This window comes from Brachyhypopomus gauderio, chromosome 14, assembly GCF_052324685.1.
Source record: "Brachyhypopomus gauderio isolate BG-103 chromosome 14, BGAUD_0.2, whole genome shotgun sequence".
Taxonomy (NCBI): Eukaryota; Metazoa; Chordata; class Actinopteri; order Gymnotiformes; family Hypopomidae; genus Brachyhypopomus; species Brachyhypopomus gauderio.
In genome coordinates, this window is record NC_135224.1 from 11,985,519 (window position 1) to 12,004,349 (window position 18,831).

The 18,831-nt window shown below is 45.0% G+C and overlaps 1 protein-coding gene across 2 annotated transcripts; it reads right to left on the reverse strand.

The window, feature by feature from the left end:
* Window positions 1-297: 297 nt before the first annotated feature.
* mta2 (metastasis associated 1 family, member 2) lies at window positions 298-18,067 on the reverse strand. Of its 2 annotated transcripts, XM_076972330.1 has the most exons (19): window positions 17,964-18,043; window positions 17,659-17,726; window positions 13,298-13,365; window positions 12,731-12,824; window positions 7,592-7,709; window positions 7,015-7,078; window positions 6,617-6,734; window positions 6,337-6,439; window positions 5,156-5,255; window positions 4,857-5,045; window positions 4,595-4,669; window positions 4,386-4,444; window positions 4,004-4,104; window positions 3,725-3,864; window positions 3,364-3,592; window positions 2,989-3,078; window positions 2,734-2,852; window positions 2,464-2,606; window positions 298-2,366 (listed from the first exon to the last, which is right to left on the reverse strand). In XM_076972330.1, the coding sequence occupies exons 1-19, from the start codon at window positions 18,041-18,043 to the stop codon at window positions 2,213-2,215; spliced, it is 2,112 nt and encodes a 703-aa protein (XP_076828445.1). In that variant the 3' UTR covers window positions 298-2,212. The 2 variants fall into 2 exon arrangements, with proteins under 2 accessions (XP_076828445.1, XP_076828446.1); XM_076972331.1 differs by having other exon boundaries at window positions 17,659-18,067.
* Between the last annotated feature and the right edge of the window lie 764 nt (window positions 18,068-18,831).

Sequence of the window (18,831 nt, forward strand, 5' to 3'; positions counted from 1 at the left end):
ACATGAATAAGCCTTTTATAGAACTGGTGTTATTTTTCGCTATGTCTAAGTGTTTCAGAAGATATTTAAGAATAACTTAATTTACAGTTTTCAACTTGAATAGTTGAAAGAAAAAAGGCTAGTATAACTTTGAAGGTTTATATCCTGCAAAAAGCAATTACAATAATTTACACTTCAACAGATTTATATCTTAACGAAGAATCATGTAATAACATGCTTAGAGTATAATGAATTATCACAGTACGGCACAAAAAGCACTGGATCTGTATACATTTTAACCAATGATAGAAAGGAATATGCATGACCACAAAGGAAAAATCTTTATTTCTTTTTAATCAAGATGCATTAAAGGATACAGAGACAGAAGAATAAAAAACAGCTGAGAAAAGTCACTGACGTACAAAATGGGAAGCCTCGACACCTTTGAAGCTACCCTAGTCAACCATCTCTCCATCTATCCAAGCCTCAAATGGAGAAAATCTCAAACGTGGCATTTGAAACCTGAAAAAAAGGTAACACAAGCACAATGTACCACTTCCACACAAAACTGGTGACACTTCTTGGGGGGGGTCAGGTTTAAGTTTATTTCAGTCTTTAGTGTGCAAAGCACTCTCATTTTAAGAAACCATACAAAACCCCAAACACTGGGAAAAACAATGTACAAGGGAATATACTGAACTCATTCGCTGGTTGACATTTCATGGTGCTAAAATCAAACAAGGAAGTCAAATTGAGTCTACAAGTCATCCACTGTTTCAAAAACAAAGCACAAATGAAATTGTAACAAGGATATCATTCGATATCAAATGGGTCTACAGCCTATTGGAGCCATTACTAGAAAAATCCACCTCGTGTTTGTTTTTGCTTTTCACTCAATTGAGAACTACCGTTACATTATCTACAGTCACTACATTACCTTACAAGCAGCTCCATTTTGAAATTCAGCCACTGAATTATTGAAGTACATGAAAGTTTTATGAATCATGGCATACACAAAAGAGGAATCTTAACTGGAAAACCTAAATTTGTATGGCTTTATTCATTATTTTATACATACAAAAAGTGTAGGGGGGAAAAAAAAGAGGCAGAGACTGAATTGATTGTGAAGACCAACCATTTACTGGCAAGAGAAACTTCAAAAACCTTCTACTCTATGAAGCCACGGGGTTTCAATGATCTATACCGTCCCTCCCTTCTAACCAACACCTTCCCCCCCATTGATCTGAACTGGGAACATACAAGCCATCAACCTTCTGTCACCATTTGCATTGAGAAAACACTTTAAATAGGACCTGCAGTATCAAAGTCCCCAATCAGAGCAAACCAGAGGTGCCATTACTTGGTGAACCTATATTATTTCTCGTCATAGAAGAAAAAAAAAAACAATTCACATACAGCTGAACAATTAAAAAGTGGAGAAACAACTATGGGACCATAAAAAGCCATTGATTCATGGCATCTTGAGTAGTGGAGATGTCCTGAGCCCGGTGGTCTGATCCTAGCTGATCTACGCTTTAGTGAAGTGGCAAGCTGAACAGCACCACTCAAACTGGGCGGGGTGCTGGTCACACTACAGGTTTCCAAGCCTGAAATGGACTATAGTGTGAACAGGAGCAGTACATACTGAATTAGATTTTTTTTTAAACAAAGAGAAAGATGAAGACATGCCAAAAAACCCCCAAAATTCAGATCCCCTCCCTGCATTCTACACCCAGCATTAAAGATATCACTCCTGAAAAATGTTATTTACACAAACAAAGATCGACCTGGAAAAAAATAAAGTGTGCTTTATCACCATAATTTCATGTTGAGCATTATCTGATTTAAATTACACAGTTAAAAATATTTGCCATTAAAAAAAGAGGAATGGGAGGGGAGGGAGAGAAAAACCATAACACTGGAATAGAACACTCCAAAGTCCATGCATGAAGCCTGCTGTGTGGGACTGTGTGACCGTGTGTGTGTGTGTGTGTGGCTTGTATGTTGAATGACCGTGCAAGAAAGATGAAGAAAAACAAAAAGATGAAAAGGTAGATATGAATAGAAAAATAGATTAGGAAAGAAAAAACAGCAAGTGTAAAAGATAAAAATTGTGGGTGCGTGCTCACACGCATACACACGAGATCAGGTTTCGGTAGGTGGTAAAAGAAGAGACAGCTCAGGATGGCGGGACTTGTGTGATGGCAGGGGGCAAAGCCTGACGGAAATCTGCTCAGTCCTCCAGCACGATTGGTTCGCTGGTACTGGAGGCCAGGATGGGTACAGGAAGCGGCCGTGGTAGTGGAGGAAGTTTCACCCTGACAGGGATGTTGGGTTTCCTAGCTGCCCGCCTCATCTCTGCCTGGGAGAGGTGTTTCCGTAGGGCTCTTAAACAAATAGGCACGCGTTAATCAAAGGTCGTCATAGAAGGACAAGATGCAGTTTAATAGTTGTGTCAAGGTGCAAGTAATATTTCCAACATACCTGGTGTCTTTCGTAGCCACAAACACTACTGGGTTGGGGGCATCTCCTTGACTCACTCTCTGACGCTTTATGACCGATTGGGTGGATGTTCTAATACCAGCCACGAAGGGCCTTCCATTGGTGGAGAAGGGATGCCCTCCCACCTGCGGCCAACAACGGACTCTTAAGTTTGGTGAAAGGGTCGGTGATGTAGTTTGTGGATGTGTGTGTGTAAGAAAGGTTGTATAAATACAAACAAACAAGTAAACAAAGGGGCAGTTGGAGACTTACACTATCGAAGGGCCTCTTGCCCAGCAGGGCGCTGACGTTGCGGGGTTGGTTGGCCTGGTTGCGGTTGATGGGGGTGGGGGCACTGCGGGGGGCTTTGAGTTTGAGAGGGGCCTGGACAGCTGAAAAACAGACATACACTGGTCAGCACCTCACTCACTTTACAGACATAACCACGCCAGAGCCATCGCCATGGGCAATCACCAGGCTTGTGAGGCCCAGAGACTCAGTGTTGTGGTGCGACTGGCAAATCCTCACCAAGTTCTTTCACTATGTTGACAAGAGACGGCCGCGGAATGGGCCGATTCTTCATAGCACTTTTTGAGGCTTTCGGAAGTCTTATCATACCTGTAAGAACAAAGGAAACAGCCTCTTGCTATTAGCGTCTCTGTGTTAAGAGTAGTGAGATCAGGTTCAAGGGTTCTTTATCACCACCACCCCCTGCTAACGTATGACTGTACAGTGCTATTTAAAAACATGCTACATTTACAACTTCAAAAGTGTGACTTTATAAAACACTTTCATGCATCACATCACTATAATACTTATACGCTGCAAAATAATAGTATCTGTCAGCAAAGACTACAGTCTCTACTGTCGAGATGGTTATGGCTGCGCTGGTGGGGAACTCACACTCTGCTTTGACGGCGTTTGCGTTGATGGGAGCGTATGGGCGGCGCGCGGCCCGGCGAGACTGCAGGATGTCCTGGCACACCCGGCGGGCGATGCGGGTCAGCTTGGTGGTCTGCAGGATGAACGTCTGCCGGTTCTTGGCCAGCAGTTTGGCTCTGCCGGCGTTGTTGGTGAACGGGGACATGCCTTGCACCTCCTGACGAGTCATGTGACTACGAGGAGCGGCGTCCTGTCGCAGGAGAGGTCAGTAGGTCGTTAGGAAGGAACGGGACTGACTTTTGACTGACCAGAGTCATGACGAGCATTTGACATTTTATACATGTACAAAAAAAATAAAATAAAATGTAGCAGCCAGATGTACCGAGCCAGTTCTTGTAGCGCCCTCTAGCTGTGTGGGGGTCTTCAAGCCTCCATACTTCTTCCAGTAGATCCAGCAGGAGGCGCAGAGCCGGCACTGCATGTTGGGAGGTCCCCAGGCGTACCACTGGGGCGACTGGGCAGCTGCAGGGGCAGAGGAGGAACGTTCAGCGTTTGGCGCACCACACCACAGGAGCAAGGAAACCTCTGGGGCTCCGCTGTGTTCGGGGGGGGGGGGGGGGGGGGGGGGGTCGTGGGTGGAGGGGCAGGTACGGACACTCACTGTGGCAGCTCTCACAGCACAGCCCTTTCTGGAATCCCGCAGCTCCATTCATGCCAGGCTTGTTTCCAGGAACCATGATCTGGTTGGGGTTGGGTTTGGTGCTGATGGGGAGGTGGGGGACAAAATGGAAATGTTTTCGAACATTTAAAGCAGCCAACATTATACAAGTCTGTTTTTTTTCCCTTCATGCAATATGTTAGAATACGAGTTTAATGCACATTGCCACAGTAATACCCAGTTAATAAACACAGCCTTAACATAAGTGAGGTACATTTTTTCTCCTGCTGAATACTCATGAATTTAGGATTAATGATAAACAATTACTGATATTACACCAAAGTTGTCAGAAGGCTTCAGTAGTGCTATTGGAGTAAACACTCACTAGGTGGGGATGTAAACCTGCTTCAGTTTACTGTCGGCTTCCGCAGCCTTCAGTCTTTTCTGAAAGCGAGGAGATAAAAATAACGAGTAAACACTACAGTGGTGACGGAGAAAGGACGAATTCATTGAGTTGAGGAAATGAACAAAAGCCTCAGACAGGAGGAGGGGAAAAAAAAGAAAGTGAAGAAAGGAGCTTCAGAGAGCTCTTACCTGCTGGATGTAACGGTCCGTGGTCTTCCACATGTAGTAGAACTGAACCACACTGGCTAATGACTTCCAGGGCAACTGGGGGTGGAGGGGATAAATAAAAGAAAATCTTCAATCTGAATAAGACTCGAGGAGAGTAACTGCAGTGTGTTTAAAAAAAATAAAAAATTTGTGTACTTTACTCATTTTTATGCATGTGTGTGTGTGTGTATAATATATATGGCCCTGCGTAAAAGAGTCTACCAGAAAGCTCTTCAGAACTCACAAAGTCCTGGCGAATGTCGTTGAAGTCCTTGCCGTACTTCTCCAGCGCCTCCTCAAAGAGCATGGCCTCCGAGGCGCTCCACTCCTCCATCTCATCGCGGCAGAGCACGGGCCCGCCCTGGGGCACCAGCGTGGACATGGCCTTGGCCAGGTCATAGCCATTCTTCTGCAGCGTGTCCATGGCGTGGAACTGGGGGGGGTGGAGCCGTGCCGTCAGGGTTTTAGGTGGAGTTATGTTATGCTTGTTCGATTACAAATCTCAGGTCTATCAACAGTCACGTTGTGTGTGTACGGTCTCACCAGCGTAATGTCTCTGGACGCAGCCGCTGCGCTCATGTGCAGGCTCGGTTGGCGGATGGAGCTGCTGCAGTCTAATGCACGGGCGAATGTCCCCACAGCCCTGCAAAACACACACACACACACACACACACACACACACACACCTCAGCGTCATCACCACACCACTACATACAACACAGGATGTGACACACTACATCCATCACTACCAGGACGTGACCTACTTTGTGTGTGGCATCACATAGTGACGTCCGTCAGCCATTGACAATGGAGTTGTCCATCACCCAAACCCTACTAACACTAACACTACTCTACTAACCCCATATGACACACGTCATCATCCCCCTATATACATAAAACACCAACGTACACATACCCACACCACCAAGTGGGAGACACACACTACATATGGACCTGTACACAGTTTTGAACTACAGTGTCAAACGTTCCCTTTAATGGATGCCTCCACCCAGATGGGGAACTGGAGCTCCATGCAGGGGTTTGCTCCAACAACCTGGCCTTCTTCTACACAGCCACCTGGGAACCTTCATGGAATCACTTTCAGCAGTGATCACAGAGCTCCAGAGAACACACCCATGCTCCCTGCTGAGGTTTACACAGGGGTTTTTTTTTTTACTCTGAAAAAGCCGAAGCTAAGAAATTCGCTAAGAAATTTCTTAGCAAGTAGCATTCGACTTATTTTGTGTTTACTGTCTGATTAATAATTAACTCCACAGCATGAAATTATCACCTCCCATGTTGTTAAGGGGGAGTTTACATGAGAATTTGAATACATTTGAATTTAAAATGTGATATGCATTATGACTTCCTAATGTCATCAACCATGTAGATATTTACATGGCCAATAGATGGCGATAGTTAACATCTACTAAACACAATAGGAAAAATACCTTAAATAAGTATACTAAACTACATAAAGTCCTGATTAAATACTGACTTTGAGTTAACCTGCAAATGTGTCAAGTCCTACACTGAAATAGAAGCAACTGCCCGGTAGGCTTTTATAGGAAAATAATGACTATGGTCAATTTTAATGCCATTGAAGTGTTATAATAGGGAGCTGAAACAGTAATGTCACAATTAACTACCCATTACATGGCCAACGATATCTTCAGTACAGTAAAACAAATCACGCTAAAAGCCAAGCAAACGCCATGACTCACCGCGCTACCACCAGGAACTGGTCGATCTGGGAGTCTTTCAGCTGGTTATCTGGGTCCCACACCTTCGTCTCCAGTTTCTCTTGCAGCCGGTTGTCCGATTCCCCTACGGGGGGGAGAACGATGAAGTTAGCTTAATTTGTGCCTTTAATTTACGCGGGAAGCACCAACAGCCTAACTTAACCACAATATCTGGGCTGGCAGACGCCGTACACAGAAGCCGCCCCCATCCCACTGGAGGCTGCGCTGTGAACAGCACCACTTCACCTCACACCCCACCCACCTTCCGCCAGTTTGTCGGGGATCTCCGCCTGGTATTTGGATCCCACCCGGATCTCTCCCTGATCGGCCAGCAGGGTCTTCTGGACCGGGTCGAACACCAAGGAGTAAAAGAAGCAGTCCTGTGGGGCACAAAACCACACAGCGCTCCTAGAACACGGACACTGAACACATGCTGCGCGCAGCAGGGTCTCTTGAGCCGGTCCGCGTTTTGCTCCGACCCGGTTGCCGGTACACCTGCGCCGAGCGACCGCTGGACTGGGAGCTGGGACAGAGCACAAACACGGAGCGGCCGGTGGGTCCTGCGGACCAGGACACTCGGACCCTCTGCTTTGTAGGACACTTGTGGTCTGTACACGTTACAACCGGCATTCCTAACAAGGAAAGTGATGGTGGTCTTACCTCCCTCTCTAGGTAGCTTGTTAAAACATCAGTCTCGTTCAGAAGTGTGACATTACATTTCCCCCTGTGGAGAAACACTAATGAGTTAGTGGACCTAGAAAACAGACATTTTACTTAAAATTATACTTCTAATGCCGCCTGCCAGCACTTAACTCATCTTAAACAATCAAGAAGTTGTCAAAAAAATTAAATAAAAATAGTTAAAGAAAAAAGCATAACCATATGAACACCTGCCAAAGCACAACTCCACACATACAATAGTTTCTCTACCACTCTCTATTCCTCGAATGGCCTGAGTGACTAGAAAATTGTCAGACTGTTAACACAGCCTGTAAGCAAGCAAAGCAGGCATGGATAAAAGCAAGGACTGACTGCACTTCAATCAAAGTTTAATTAATGTAACAGTCATATCCGGCTTTCCTAATGTAATGTGTGTGTGTGTGTGTGTGTGTGTGTGTGTGTGTGGGGGGGGGGGGGGGGGGGGGGGGGGGGGGGGTTGTTTGTTTTATACTGTTATACTGTACGTGTGTGGTGTTGTTGGGATGGCTTGGGTTTGTACAATGTATGGGGTTTATACCGTATGTGTGTGGCAGGAAGAGACTCAAACTGTCGGGACAGGAACAGTTCTCTGTGTTTAAGCTGGTGTTTCTGTTGCTCGGTGATTGACGGCTGCTTGGACTCCTCCTCAAAGTCTCCTGCAAAAACCCACAGATGTATGAGTTCCTAGTGTCGTTACTCATTCATGCCACTTCAGCAAAGAACAACACGCTTTTCTTCTAAAAGTAGATTTAAAACATTCAAAGGAAGATACCTTAATTGTGCAAGGGGAGAAATAAACCCCAAAACCCCTATATACTACAGAGTAAAAACAGCTTAAAGGCAAGGCTGAAACAAACTTCTAAAAAATAGAAACAATTGTTGCTAAGTTTCTTAGAAAACACGAAAAATTATTTCTTTATTATTTCTTTTTTTTTTTTTTTATAACTGCGTTTGTGCGAGGTGAGACCTGACAGGATGGTATCAAAGAATCTGAGTGGACTCCGCCCCTGCGCTGGGGCGAAGGAAACCCTGTCAGCAAGTGGGTAGGACCTTAGACCACACCCCTTTCCATTAACCCCTCCTGTCATTTCAGTGCCCCCCCCACCACCCCTTGGGCAGCGAGTCCCTGCCAGCTTTACTGGGAAACCCTGTACACCAAACCTGAGGTGCCCATCCCCCAATTGAGTAACAACCAACTCCCCCTCCCACCCCCCCAACCACAAACGAGCACACGCACGTCCGCGCGCACGCACACACACGCATTTTAAAAAGTTCACACACGCATACACGTGCACACACCCCGACACACGACTAGTGACTCGCGTGCGCGCATTCACTCCTTGACAAAGACACCAGCGAGTCAGCGTTTAACCCTTCGTGCACCGGGGCCCAGCAAGTCCCATGAAGGCTCTTTTGTTCAGAGTGTGCAGGGCTGAGGCTCTGGGCTCAAGGCCAGGGTAGGACAAGCTCATAGGAGCCCAGACGGAGAAGAAGGCTGGAGGGGTCTGGGGGATGAGGGAAAGGAGCAGCGAGGGGAAGCCATCGCGGGGAGCGAGGAGGTAGCCTCCGCGAGGCTAAGACCTACAGGCCTTGTGTAAGACAGTGCAAGACAGCCTTACAGGAATCCGCGCCGTGCCGCAAAAGGACACAACACGGTGAATGTGAACGCATAGCAGGTATAAAGCAGAGATTACACAACGACGCCTTAAAATGTCCAGACAGACGACTCTGGAAGAAATTAAAAACCGTTGTTGGAGCAAGGAAACACCACTGCCCTAAAGCCTGGCAATCATTTAGTAAACATATGCAATTAATGTGTCTTTTATTAAGAACGAGAATCTACAGTAACTGGTAGTAGGCCGACCAGTGGGGCATAGCAGTGCTGAACATATCACCTCCCAGAGGGAAACGTTTTATATACATGTTCTAGAGCCAACTGGAAGTGAGGTATTGCATAAAAAGGCATTAAGTAAACAGAAAAGGCAGAAAGCAGGAAAGAGCCCAGAGTCCTGGGAGAGCAGCTACTGCTGGTGCGGAGCATTGTGGGGCTTTGTGAGGGCACACGCGCTCAGCCCTCCACACAAAGCAGTGACATAACCAACCAAGCAGCCTCCAGCACAACACACACTGCGTGCCCACAAGTAGTCTGTCCACATGCAAAATGGCAAGAGCCTTCTCAGCACATCCCGCAAAAACAGAAGCTGAACACGGCCACACTGCATAGAAAATCGTACTGGTGTCTTTTTCCTAAGTGTTAAGGTGCTCTTACCGCAGCGCACGCAGTAAAAGACCGAGTCTTCCTGCAAGTGTTCCTCCCTCTTTTTAAGTAGAGATAATACATTTTTTTCTTCTTCATGTCAAATGCTTACATGCGTCTTTCAGACGTTCACTATTCTCAGTCGTTGAGCCGGAGGTGGTCTAATGTGATGGGTGAACTTTCAACAGAAATGCCCATTTACCAAATCCCAGGGGAGCGTTCGGAGGCCACGGAAATGTGCACACAACAAAATGGCAACCGCAGTTCGACAGCTTAGATCCTAGACATCCTTTCCAAAAGCGTAAGGCGTCGGAGCTGGAGTACCTCCAGAAACCATCGGATTATTTTATTTTTATTGCAGGGAAACCACAAAAACAAGGAGAACCAAGACGTTCTAATGGAAAGGTGCTCACGGTAAGATAACAGAGAGGTTTATCCACCAAAACGTATCACAAAGAAAACAATTACACTTCCCGCTCTTACAGCCTGATCATCCACAACTGTGAATGACACATAACCAATGACAACAACACAGAAGCACGTCCTCAAATATGGCCTCCTACACACAAGTATGGATGGACAAGTATGGGCCTTTCTGCTCAAAGCTGACAGAGTTTTTTTTGTAAAAGCACGTTTCAGTGCTCTCACAGCTGTAAATGTTCTGCTGTCCGCAGGCCACAAGGAATAACACACCCAAGAAACATTTTGCAACTCCATTTCCATCTCGCTCACCGACGTGCTCCGGACTCAATAGTCTGGAGATAGATGCGTAGAACACCTCACACGGCTCAGCGGCCAAAGAGCAAACGGACAGAGGTCTTCTGCATCGCGACCCACCGGCCGTGGAATGAGGATATGGGTCATGCCCACATGAAGTCAAGTGAACGCCGCAACAGTTCAGTCATTGAAATTATAATTTACGCACTGCGCAATGGTTCGTCTTCCTCATCAAGCTGATTTTTGTACATTGTATAACAAGCTCTGGTGAATTGCTGGCCGTGTGTCAACTGGCCGATCGCGATGTTTTAAACCAGTCACCAGTGTCCACTAGAGGTGTATTCAACTAAGGATTTTCATAGTCAAATCTGATTCTTCAGATTTTCCCTTTAGTCGACTAATAGTCGAATCGTTTATTTATTTATATGTCTAGAGCACCTTAAACGGGATCCCGTTGTCATTCGGGACTTTTTTCCACTTCAAAGTAAAAACCTAAAACACTCAGATAAATGAATAAACATGATAGATTGGCTTTATTCAGCTTTTATTTATTTACTTATTTATTTTTTAATGAAACGTTAGAGAACATTAACCATCAGTGCGAATTGCGCATATCGAACTGTGCAAAATGTCAAAAATATTTTAAATAAAATGTGCCTGCCTGAAAATATAAAAAAATTGCCACACAACAGCAAAAAAATTAAGTAAAAGGTCCAAGTAACGGGGGTTAAAAAGCAAACAACAACAAAAAAATGTTTATAGGATTACTTGCAGAGACGACACGACCGAAACAACAAACGTTTTTTTTTTTTTTCTTTGCCTTATCCGTTTTAAATGGTATGCCATGTTGGTTGTTCGTGCGAAATGAAACACTTTGATGACATAACTTGCACTTTACTTTGTTTGATTCATCTTTATGTTTTTCAAAATACTTTTAAAGTTTTTTAGTAGCCATCTTGGTAGACGCTGACTATCGTGTAGCGTGTTCAGCTCTGCTCATTTGGATTGTGCAACTGCAGGGTGTGATTTATTAATGTGTAGTAGGAAGATGCCTATTGTTAATGCGCACACATCATTTTAATCATAAAAATATTTATTAACAGAAATTAGGATGATTTTATTTGACAAAAGGCTATATATAACGAAAAAAAGACATTTCATGTAACAACTAATTCTTGGCAGCATCCTTGGGCTCCCCCATGCAGTTAGAATGGTACATTCGACTATGACGTTCATAGTCGACTAGGGGGTATAGTCGACTATAGTCGAATCAGCGACTATTGCAGGTCACCCCTAGTGTCCACACACTGATCGCTGCGGACGTGATTAGTGACAGCTTGGTGTGATTACGCATTCTGTATATATCTGTGCATATTGTGATTGTGAATACATTCACTATTAGCACTTCTTCCATATTCGTGTAGGAGCTTTCATAGAGAGTAGGGGTGGGTATCACCACCGATTTTCAAGTTCGATTCGGATTCACAAGGTCCTGATTCAATTCGATTTTTGATTCGATCCGATTCAATATCGATTCATGTAGGGAAATTTCAGTTACAATAAAAAGTGTAGTTTGAATGTGAAATGTTGTAATGATACAAGGAACACAAACTTTATTCAAATGTATTAAGATATTAGTGTTTATACTGTGAACAACTTTTGTAATATCAATTAATGCACACACTTCCACATAGCTCCTTTACCAGAAAAGGCATTGAAAGCGGTTTTGAACAGCCTTTTAAAGTGCAAGTTTTTTTTTTTTTTTTTACATGTAACAAAACATTTATGAACATAGTTTTTGGACCTTAATGTTTACAATATTCAGAACTAAGATTTATTCATGACTGCTTTCTGACATCTTGGAGATTGTCAAATTTTTCAGCAAGAAAAGGAGCTGATCAACATGTTGAGGACAGCTCCTTTGTGCAGTAACAAGATTGCCAGCTGTTGAGAAAACTTCAGTTTATACTTGACGCGTTGCGACCAACGTGAGGGTCCGGGCACCGAAAACGACGTAATCGTGGTGGCTCCGCCCATGCCCTGTCGCTTCGCGAGGTCGTGCACCTCTCAAATTTTGAAAATTTGCGTGCGCGCCGCGCTTCAGCGCAATGAACAAAGTCATGTTTGCAGGGTTCATACACCTAAACAAGGTGGAATTCAAGCACGTCACGTGAGATAAAATGCGAGACGTTAAAACGGTACGCATATGCGGGGAAAATTGGCCAATTCTAAAGATCGATCTCAGGTTTAATAAATCGATATTGAATCATTCAAATGAAGATCGATTTGAATCGAAAAATAAATTTTTTAAACACACCACTAATAGAGAGACCGTAGAGTTCCCACGAATACCACAAAGTCCGGCGTTAACTGAACATTAGTGCATTTGTGGACAATAAAATGTACCGACCCTGAACGAGCAGGTACGTCTACAAGGGCTGGACAGAGTTCAGATGACTGCCCATAAAACCATAAGGTGACGGACAGACGAAAGCGAGACGTGACCAGTTGTGACTCATCTCCGTCTCTCCTGATGAGTCACTTCTCCCTTTGTTTTTTTATTTTGACAGCTCTGTAGCTTTTTATAAATAAGAGATCAAAGCATTGCTTCTTAAGGTTTGCAGAACATGAAGGTCTTGCTTGCCATCTTGGAGGATGGTAAGAGGTCAACCAAACACAGGAAGAAGACGTCGCAGTACTTACTAGCGTTGCTGTCAGCCAGCGTGTTGAGATTGCCGGAGATGTCCCTCCTCCTGAAGAGGCACACCACCTTGGCTTCTACGTTACCATTGGCCGTCTGAAAGTAACATTTGACGCAGTGAGCCAATCACAGAAGCACAATTAAGACCTTGCCAAAAGTACAAATCAGACTGCATTACTTCATTTTATATCAGCATTTATATATGTAAAATAACTAACAACATATTTCATGAATGCTTTACCCATTTTAAACACACCAGTGTGTTAGCATTTAGGAGGAGAAGCAAAATAGTCCCTTCCAATCAAAACACTTAAGAGTGGCGAGTCCTAACTACTGGTTCAAAGAATTTAAGAAAACGCAACAAGATCAAGTCTACGTGTATACATGTTTAATCCCCCAATACTCCATAACATCCCCAGACACAATCTAGATGAGGTTACCACTGGGTACCCAAATGTATTAGCACAAATCATGGTTTAGAGCTCTCCACAAGGGCTGAGCACGGGCTGCTCTCTGTAAAGTGTGTAATGCCCCCCCCCACACACAGGTTAAGGCTGACTGAAACCCACCTTATTGAGTTCTTCTATTCGGCGGATCAAGTAGGGGTTGCTGGATGAGTTCTCAAAGTAAACATAATCTACAGGAAAGGGGAGGAAAAAAAGACAGCAATATATTAGGAATATGCCATTAGTCCACCAGCTCGTGTTTCTCTCCGAGCACGTTCTGAAGCACCAGTTTCCGGCCCCAGCCGCTCCAAGTTTTGCTGTCTCCCGGTTCAGCGCTCCTGAATCAAGCACCCTAGAAGAGTGATCTACCTCTCAGCTTAAAAAAATTTCAAATAAAAAATTTAACATTAAAACAAAGTGCTTGGTAATATTGGATAGTTTAGTGGAATTACAAAGCAATGCATTTGGGTTTATTTTACTAGTACGACAATCTGTCCTTTCTGATAGTGACCACTGTTGTCGTACATCTATTATAACCATATCTATCTATTATAGGTATCGTACACCTACCACTACAAGTCAGTCAGTCACAGATTGTGTGAACACCTTTGCCAGTTTTCCTGGATCTAAATACCACTCTTAAGCACTGACGTTAACCCAATGTTGATCCACTACGGATCTACCACCGTTCACTTGTGATCTCGCACCATGACACGGGCCAACACTGTACACTGCCTGATTCACAGTAAAATGGCAATTATGTCAGGACATTTCAGAAAGCTTGAAATTTGCGCAAGTGACATTTCAGGATATCGCAACACCCGTCACAATTCTTTTGGCGCTACCGAAAATGTGTGCTGGGAAGGCACTTAGGTGAGTCTTACTGATTGTTACAGATCCTTAAGGAATAGTAACCAACTCTGACACAAAGTGGTAACCGTGTGTGACAAGCCTGCGTGTCGGTCAATAACAACAGAGTAAATGATCAAGCAGAACCCACCGCACACCATCATTAATCCATTTTTGCTACATAATTACTCAACACGGGTTCGAATTTTGACACGGATCCGTGGTCCTTGTCTTCATTTAGCTATGCTGTCAGGCCCTTCCCAGAGGAGCAAATTAAAATGGAGGGCCCTCCGTGCTCCATCGGGGAGAATGACAGTGAGAAAAGACAAAGGGTTAACATCAAGTCCTGCTCTCTAAAAACAGTCCAGCAGCGGTGAACTCATCTGGCACTCTTCTACTCACAGACGCAGGAATAATTAGCACAAGGTCTCCAGAACGCTTTGGGACAAGTAAACACTTTTGAATTAACCAACGGATCTCGTCTGTTATGGTGTTGAAGGGGCCGTTCTAAGCTCAGTGGAGCGGAGCGGTGTTCCATCACCTCGGCTGGAGGGTCACAACTCCTTTGAAAAATATGGAGACGGTGTGCAAATTATTCATTATACCACATGTTGGCAAACCACCCAAGGCAGGTGCTGCTGAAAACCTTGCGTGTATACACTGCCATGCTGTGGCCACAAACTTGAAAGTTAACGTCTGAAGGCAAAACTGGCAAATTTTCCAAATACTACTGAAAATTATTTCTCATTGGCCTGAAGCCAAAACAGTAAAATAAATAAATAGCCCACCTTTTCCACTGTACATTAAGATAGAATTTATTTTTTATGTGCAAAATGTCAGCTTGCTGTTGGTTTGTTCCAATAATGAAACAATCTATGATCACTCCACCGAACAAGAAAGGTATTGCCTGGGCCTGGCCTGCGCAGAGTAAACCTCGAACAGCCATTAAGTAACATTTCATACTGCTAGTAATACTGAAACTCTGATAAGGGGCCGGTGAACGGGTGCAGTGTATCAGATCTGAGAGAAATGTACACACTGCACTGGCTAAAGACCTGTGGCATCTTTGCCATTCAGACGCTTGAAAAATTGCCCGAGATCAAAACCACATAGATGAGAAACGGCTTACAATGAATGTAGGGGTGGATGTTATAGCCTTCCCTCTGAAGTGTGCTCAACCCCCAAAAGAGGCTTTTTACAGGCAAACTTTGTGTGTTTTCCCTACATGTTTGTCAAGGTTTAATGCTTATGACATCCACCTGTCACTGGAGGCAAAGCAAGTGGCATCAGGTGCATTTAATCACAGTACAAGCTACACATGCAAGTGCCATAGAAAACATGCACTTAGAGATTTCAAACAGTGGTGAGTAAATACTGCTCAGTACCAAATCCAGTTACCAAACCACCGGGTTATACTGTTGCTACCAAGCACTGAAGCTCGTCAAAGAATATGGGTGAATATGGTGTTAGCACAGTGTCAAGTTTTGTTTATAGAACTGACTAGAAAACAAAAAGGTGTGGATAGTCGCAAAAACGCAAGTCCACCTAATCTCTGGCCATTTTAACGTGATACCTGCCGCGACACCGAGTATGGACGCAAACACGTCGCAGTAACTAGGTCAAATCAGGCAACTCCGCAATATCCGTCTGTGTTTAAGATGCGCCGGGACAATAAACAGTCAAGTCGGAGGAGGGAGCCAAGACAATAGACTGTGCCTGCATGCCGGTGCGCGCGCGCGCACGCGGGACAGGAACTTGGTAGAGAGCGCGCGGGATAAGGCCAGCGCGAGACGCACTTGGCGAAATTACACACGGAGTCGTGGAGTTAAAGACGGGCCAGCAGGCCGGAAGACGCAGTCTGGAGCTCCGAGCCACGTTCACTCGGCGCTGCTGGAGTCGTGGAGGAGGGAGCGATGAGCGTAGTGAAGCGTGACTCGAACCGGTGGGTCAAGTTCACCAACATCGAAGAGACGTCGTTATTTACACTCAGACGTGGTGCAGAACTGCACTGATGTATGGACGAAGAGAAAGAGGTGCAGTCGTTTGCTTAAAAGAGCAGCCTAATAAACGAGGGACGATACATATGGAGGAATCACAGGAAATACAAGCAGCCGATCTTTATCAGCTGATTTTCTGAAGGAACTTGCGCCTAAGGGGGGGGGGCGAATAAATAGCCTGTTGGTTCACGGCCCATATCACTCAATCATCAACACTGACCAGGAATGGCCAGGGTAACGTTTGAAACGAAGAGCGCCGCACTCGTGCATAAAAATGTGCTTATGGCAATTTAAAATCATAACGACCTCCATCATTTGCGAAATCCTAAGCATGAAACACGAGAGAGGTTATCTTATGATCTATTCACAAAGGCGACCTACAGCGAGTGATGGTCTACGTGCTCTTACGATGCACCTTAACAAAAAATCCTCAGTGCTATTGTGAACTGATCAGCCCATTACCGGAAAGCGTCGTTTAAAAATGCGCTGTGCGACGACAGCCTCTCTAAACACTACACCGAATATTAACCGTGACCTATTTAGATAGCCGGACACAGCTGATTTTACCGTTGACACTATAATGACCAAAAACACCCAAAACGACACATTCCGTGGCGTAGGGTGCAATCATAAAGGGTTCAAATGCATTATGTTTAAAAAAACTATATGCAAAATCAGTCCATGATTGGGCTGCACGGGGTGGTGTGAGGCAGGTGAGACGCATTGTTTGGACCAGCAGGGATCAGTTAAGCGTTGGACAGTAAATCCAGCCATGCAAGACATCAAGCGAGCGTGAGTAACGTTAGTCACCGTCGCCAGCATCACTTTTACTAGCCAAGTTAACTGGCTAGCTGGGGTAGCCGACCTGCTAGCTATCTGCCTGCTTTAGACAGAAACGAGACTTGCGTTCAAGAATTGTGATCGTGTGCTGCTTGGACAGCTGCTTCAGAGCTTGGTCTGACTTCATGTGCTTGTGAACGCTGAATATTGTGAAGAGGAAGTTTAGCAACAACACATCGGAGAACAGGTGAAGCTGAGCTGCGTGCAAGTTACCCTTGTAATGCATGTTATGCTGGCCAGAGCCAAGTTTGCAGAAGATAACTGGCTGTATGTAAGGTGCACAGATCCCAGTAACTACGCTTTTATTGTGGATGGTCCTTATTCACTTGCGCCGAGGCTCAATTGACTATTTTGCTCGACTTAGCCGACTCGTATTAACATTGACTGGAAACAGTGCAATCTTAGAAAGTGCCTGACAAAACGACTCCAATAAGTAGACACCCAGTGTCGTCTGATCGAGTGGAAGTACTTTAAAACTACAACACTGGCTGGCGCTCTTTAAAACGTTCCCTCGACTGCAGCTCGGCTACCTGGGAAAGTTTGTGCTTGTCAAAGCAGCGCGGTTAGCCTGCGAGTCGTTAGCCAGCAGCCGCGGGCTCGCCAACCGAGGCGGAAATACAACATCCACCTACGTTAGCGAGCCGACGAGGAAACGCGCGAGCGCGCTAGTTAGCATCCAGGCTAACGGCGCGAGCGCCTCTAATCGCAGCGCCGGGCTCGCTAGCCGCCGCGGCTAACGTTAGCCGGCCAGAGAATCGCGTAATCACACCGCTACTGCCGTTTATTGAAAACACTCACCTCCTACTCGGTACATGTTGGCCGCCATTCTCCCACTCCCTTCAACAAACCGACCAAGGGGTTCCCCTCTTGCGTGGAGGAAAAAAAAATGTGAAATGGTTGTTATTTTATTCCTGCATGTATCGGCGCGCTCCCGTCTCGTCAGACAAAGCCGGGACCCGGCGCGGCGGCCCGAGCTGTGGCGGGTAAAAGTTTAAAGTTTCCGTTACGACGTTTCTCAGGACGGTTTAAAAATGCGCCTTTTGTTTCGGTCCGAAAATGAACTCCCTCCGAAAACTCCCGGCCACTCGCGCGTTCACACTTACAGGCATGCACACACGGTCCTCGGTAGCCAGCCTGTCTCTCTCACTCCACTCTTCCTCCCATCCTCCGCTCCCAGCTTCATCCTCCTCTTCTTCACCTCCGCTCTGTTCACACCCCCCCTCCTCCTCCTCCCCCCCTCCTCGCCCCTCCCCCTCCCTCCCATCGCCCCGCCCCTTTTCGCAGACGTCATCTTCGGAAGCTCGTTACGTCACACTTAAGCCGCTTCGCTCCTTCGCGACCGAGGATTGTAGATTAATGAAGGATAACGTAGTCCGTCGAGATTATTTATTCACGCGTTCTCTACAAGTTGTTTCGACGGTATTCTTGTGATAAATATGACTGCTTGCCTGAAAACGATCGGGATGATTATTGGTTATTATAAAGTACAACAATTATTAGTGTTTTAATAGGTTAATCTCAGTTGACTGTAGATAGACAATGCTTTTTTATCTCGTTTGTCTGTGACAGCACATTATTTAGACTAAACTATATAATTTGTTTAGTACTATGTTCACAAATATTCGACAATTCTCATTTGCGTATAATAAAGTTTGAATTTGTATAGGTTTAATCTACCTATTTTAGGCATGTTGATTTGTTACAAATGTTATTATAAATTTGCGCTAACCATTAATTCATTGCAATTTCTTATGTAAAACATTTGTTCTCATGTTTTTGGGAAGAAGGACCTAAGTAACGGTTTAGAATCGGCACAGGTAGTCTCGTCTCGTCCAAGAGGAAAGACGTGAAGTCAAATGTAAACCTCGTTGAAATTAGTAATATACTGCCCCCTTTTGGTCGCTAAATTGACTTTTCATTTCTGCATTGTCCTGTAGGTGGCGTTTTGGCACAGCTCTACAGTGTATTTTG

Coding starts and splice junctions, on each gene's coding strand:
- mta2 (XM_076972330.1), bottom strand. CDS start 18,043: ATGAAGCTGGGAGCGGAGGATGGGAGGAAGAGTGGAGTGAGAGAGACA. Junction 6,735..7,014: donor CAAGCTACCTAGAGAGGGAG/GTAAGACCACCA, acceptor TGTGCCCCACAG/GACTGCTTCTTTTACTCCTT. Junction 3,593..3,724: donor GCGCTACAAGAACTGGCTCG/GTACATCTGGCT, acceptor CTCCTGCGACAG/GACGCCGCTCCTCGTAGTCA.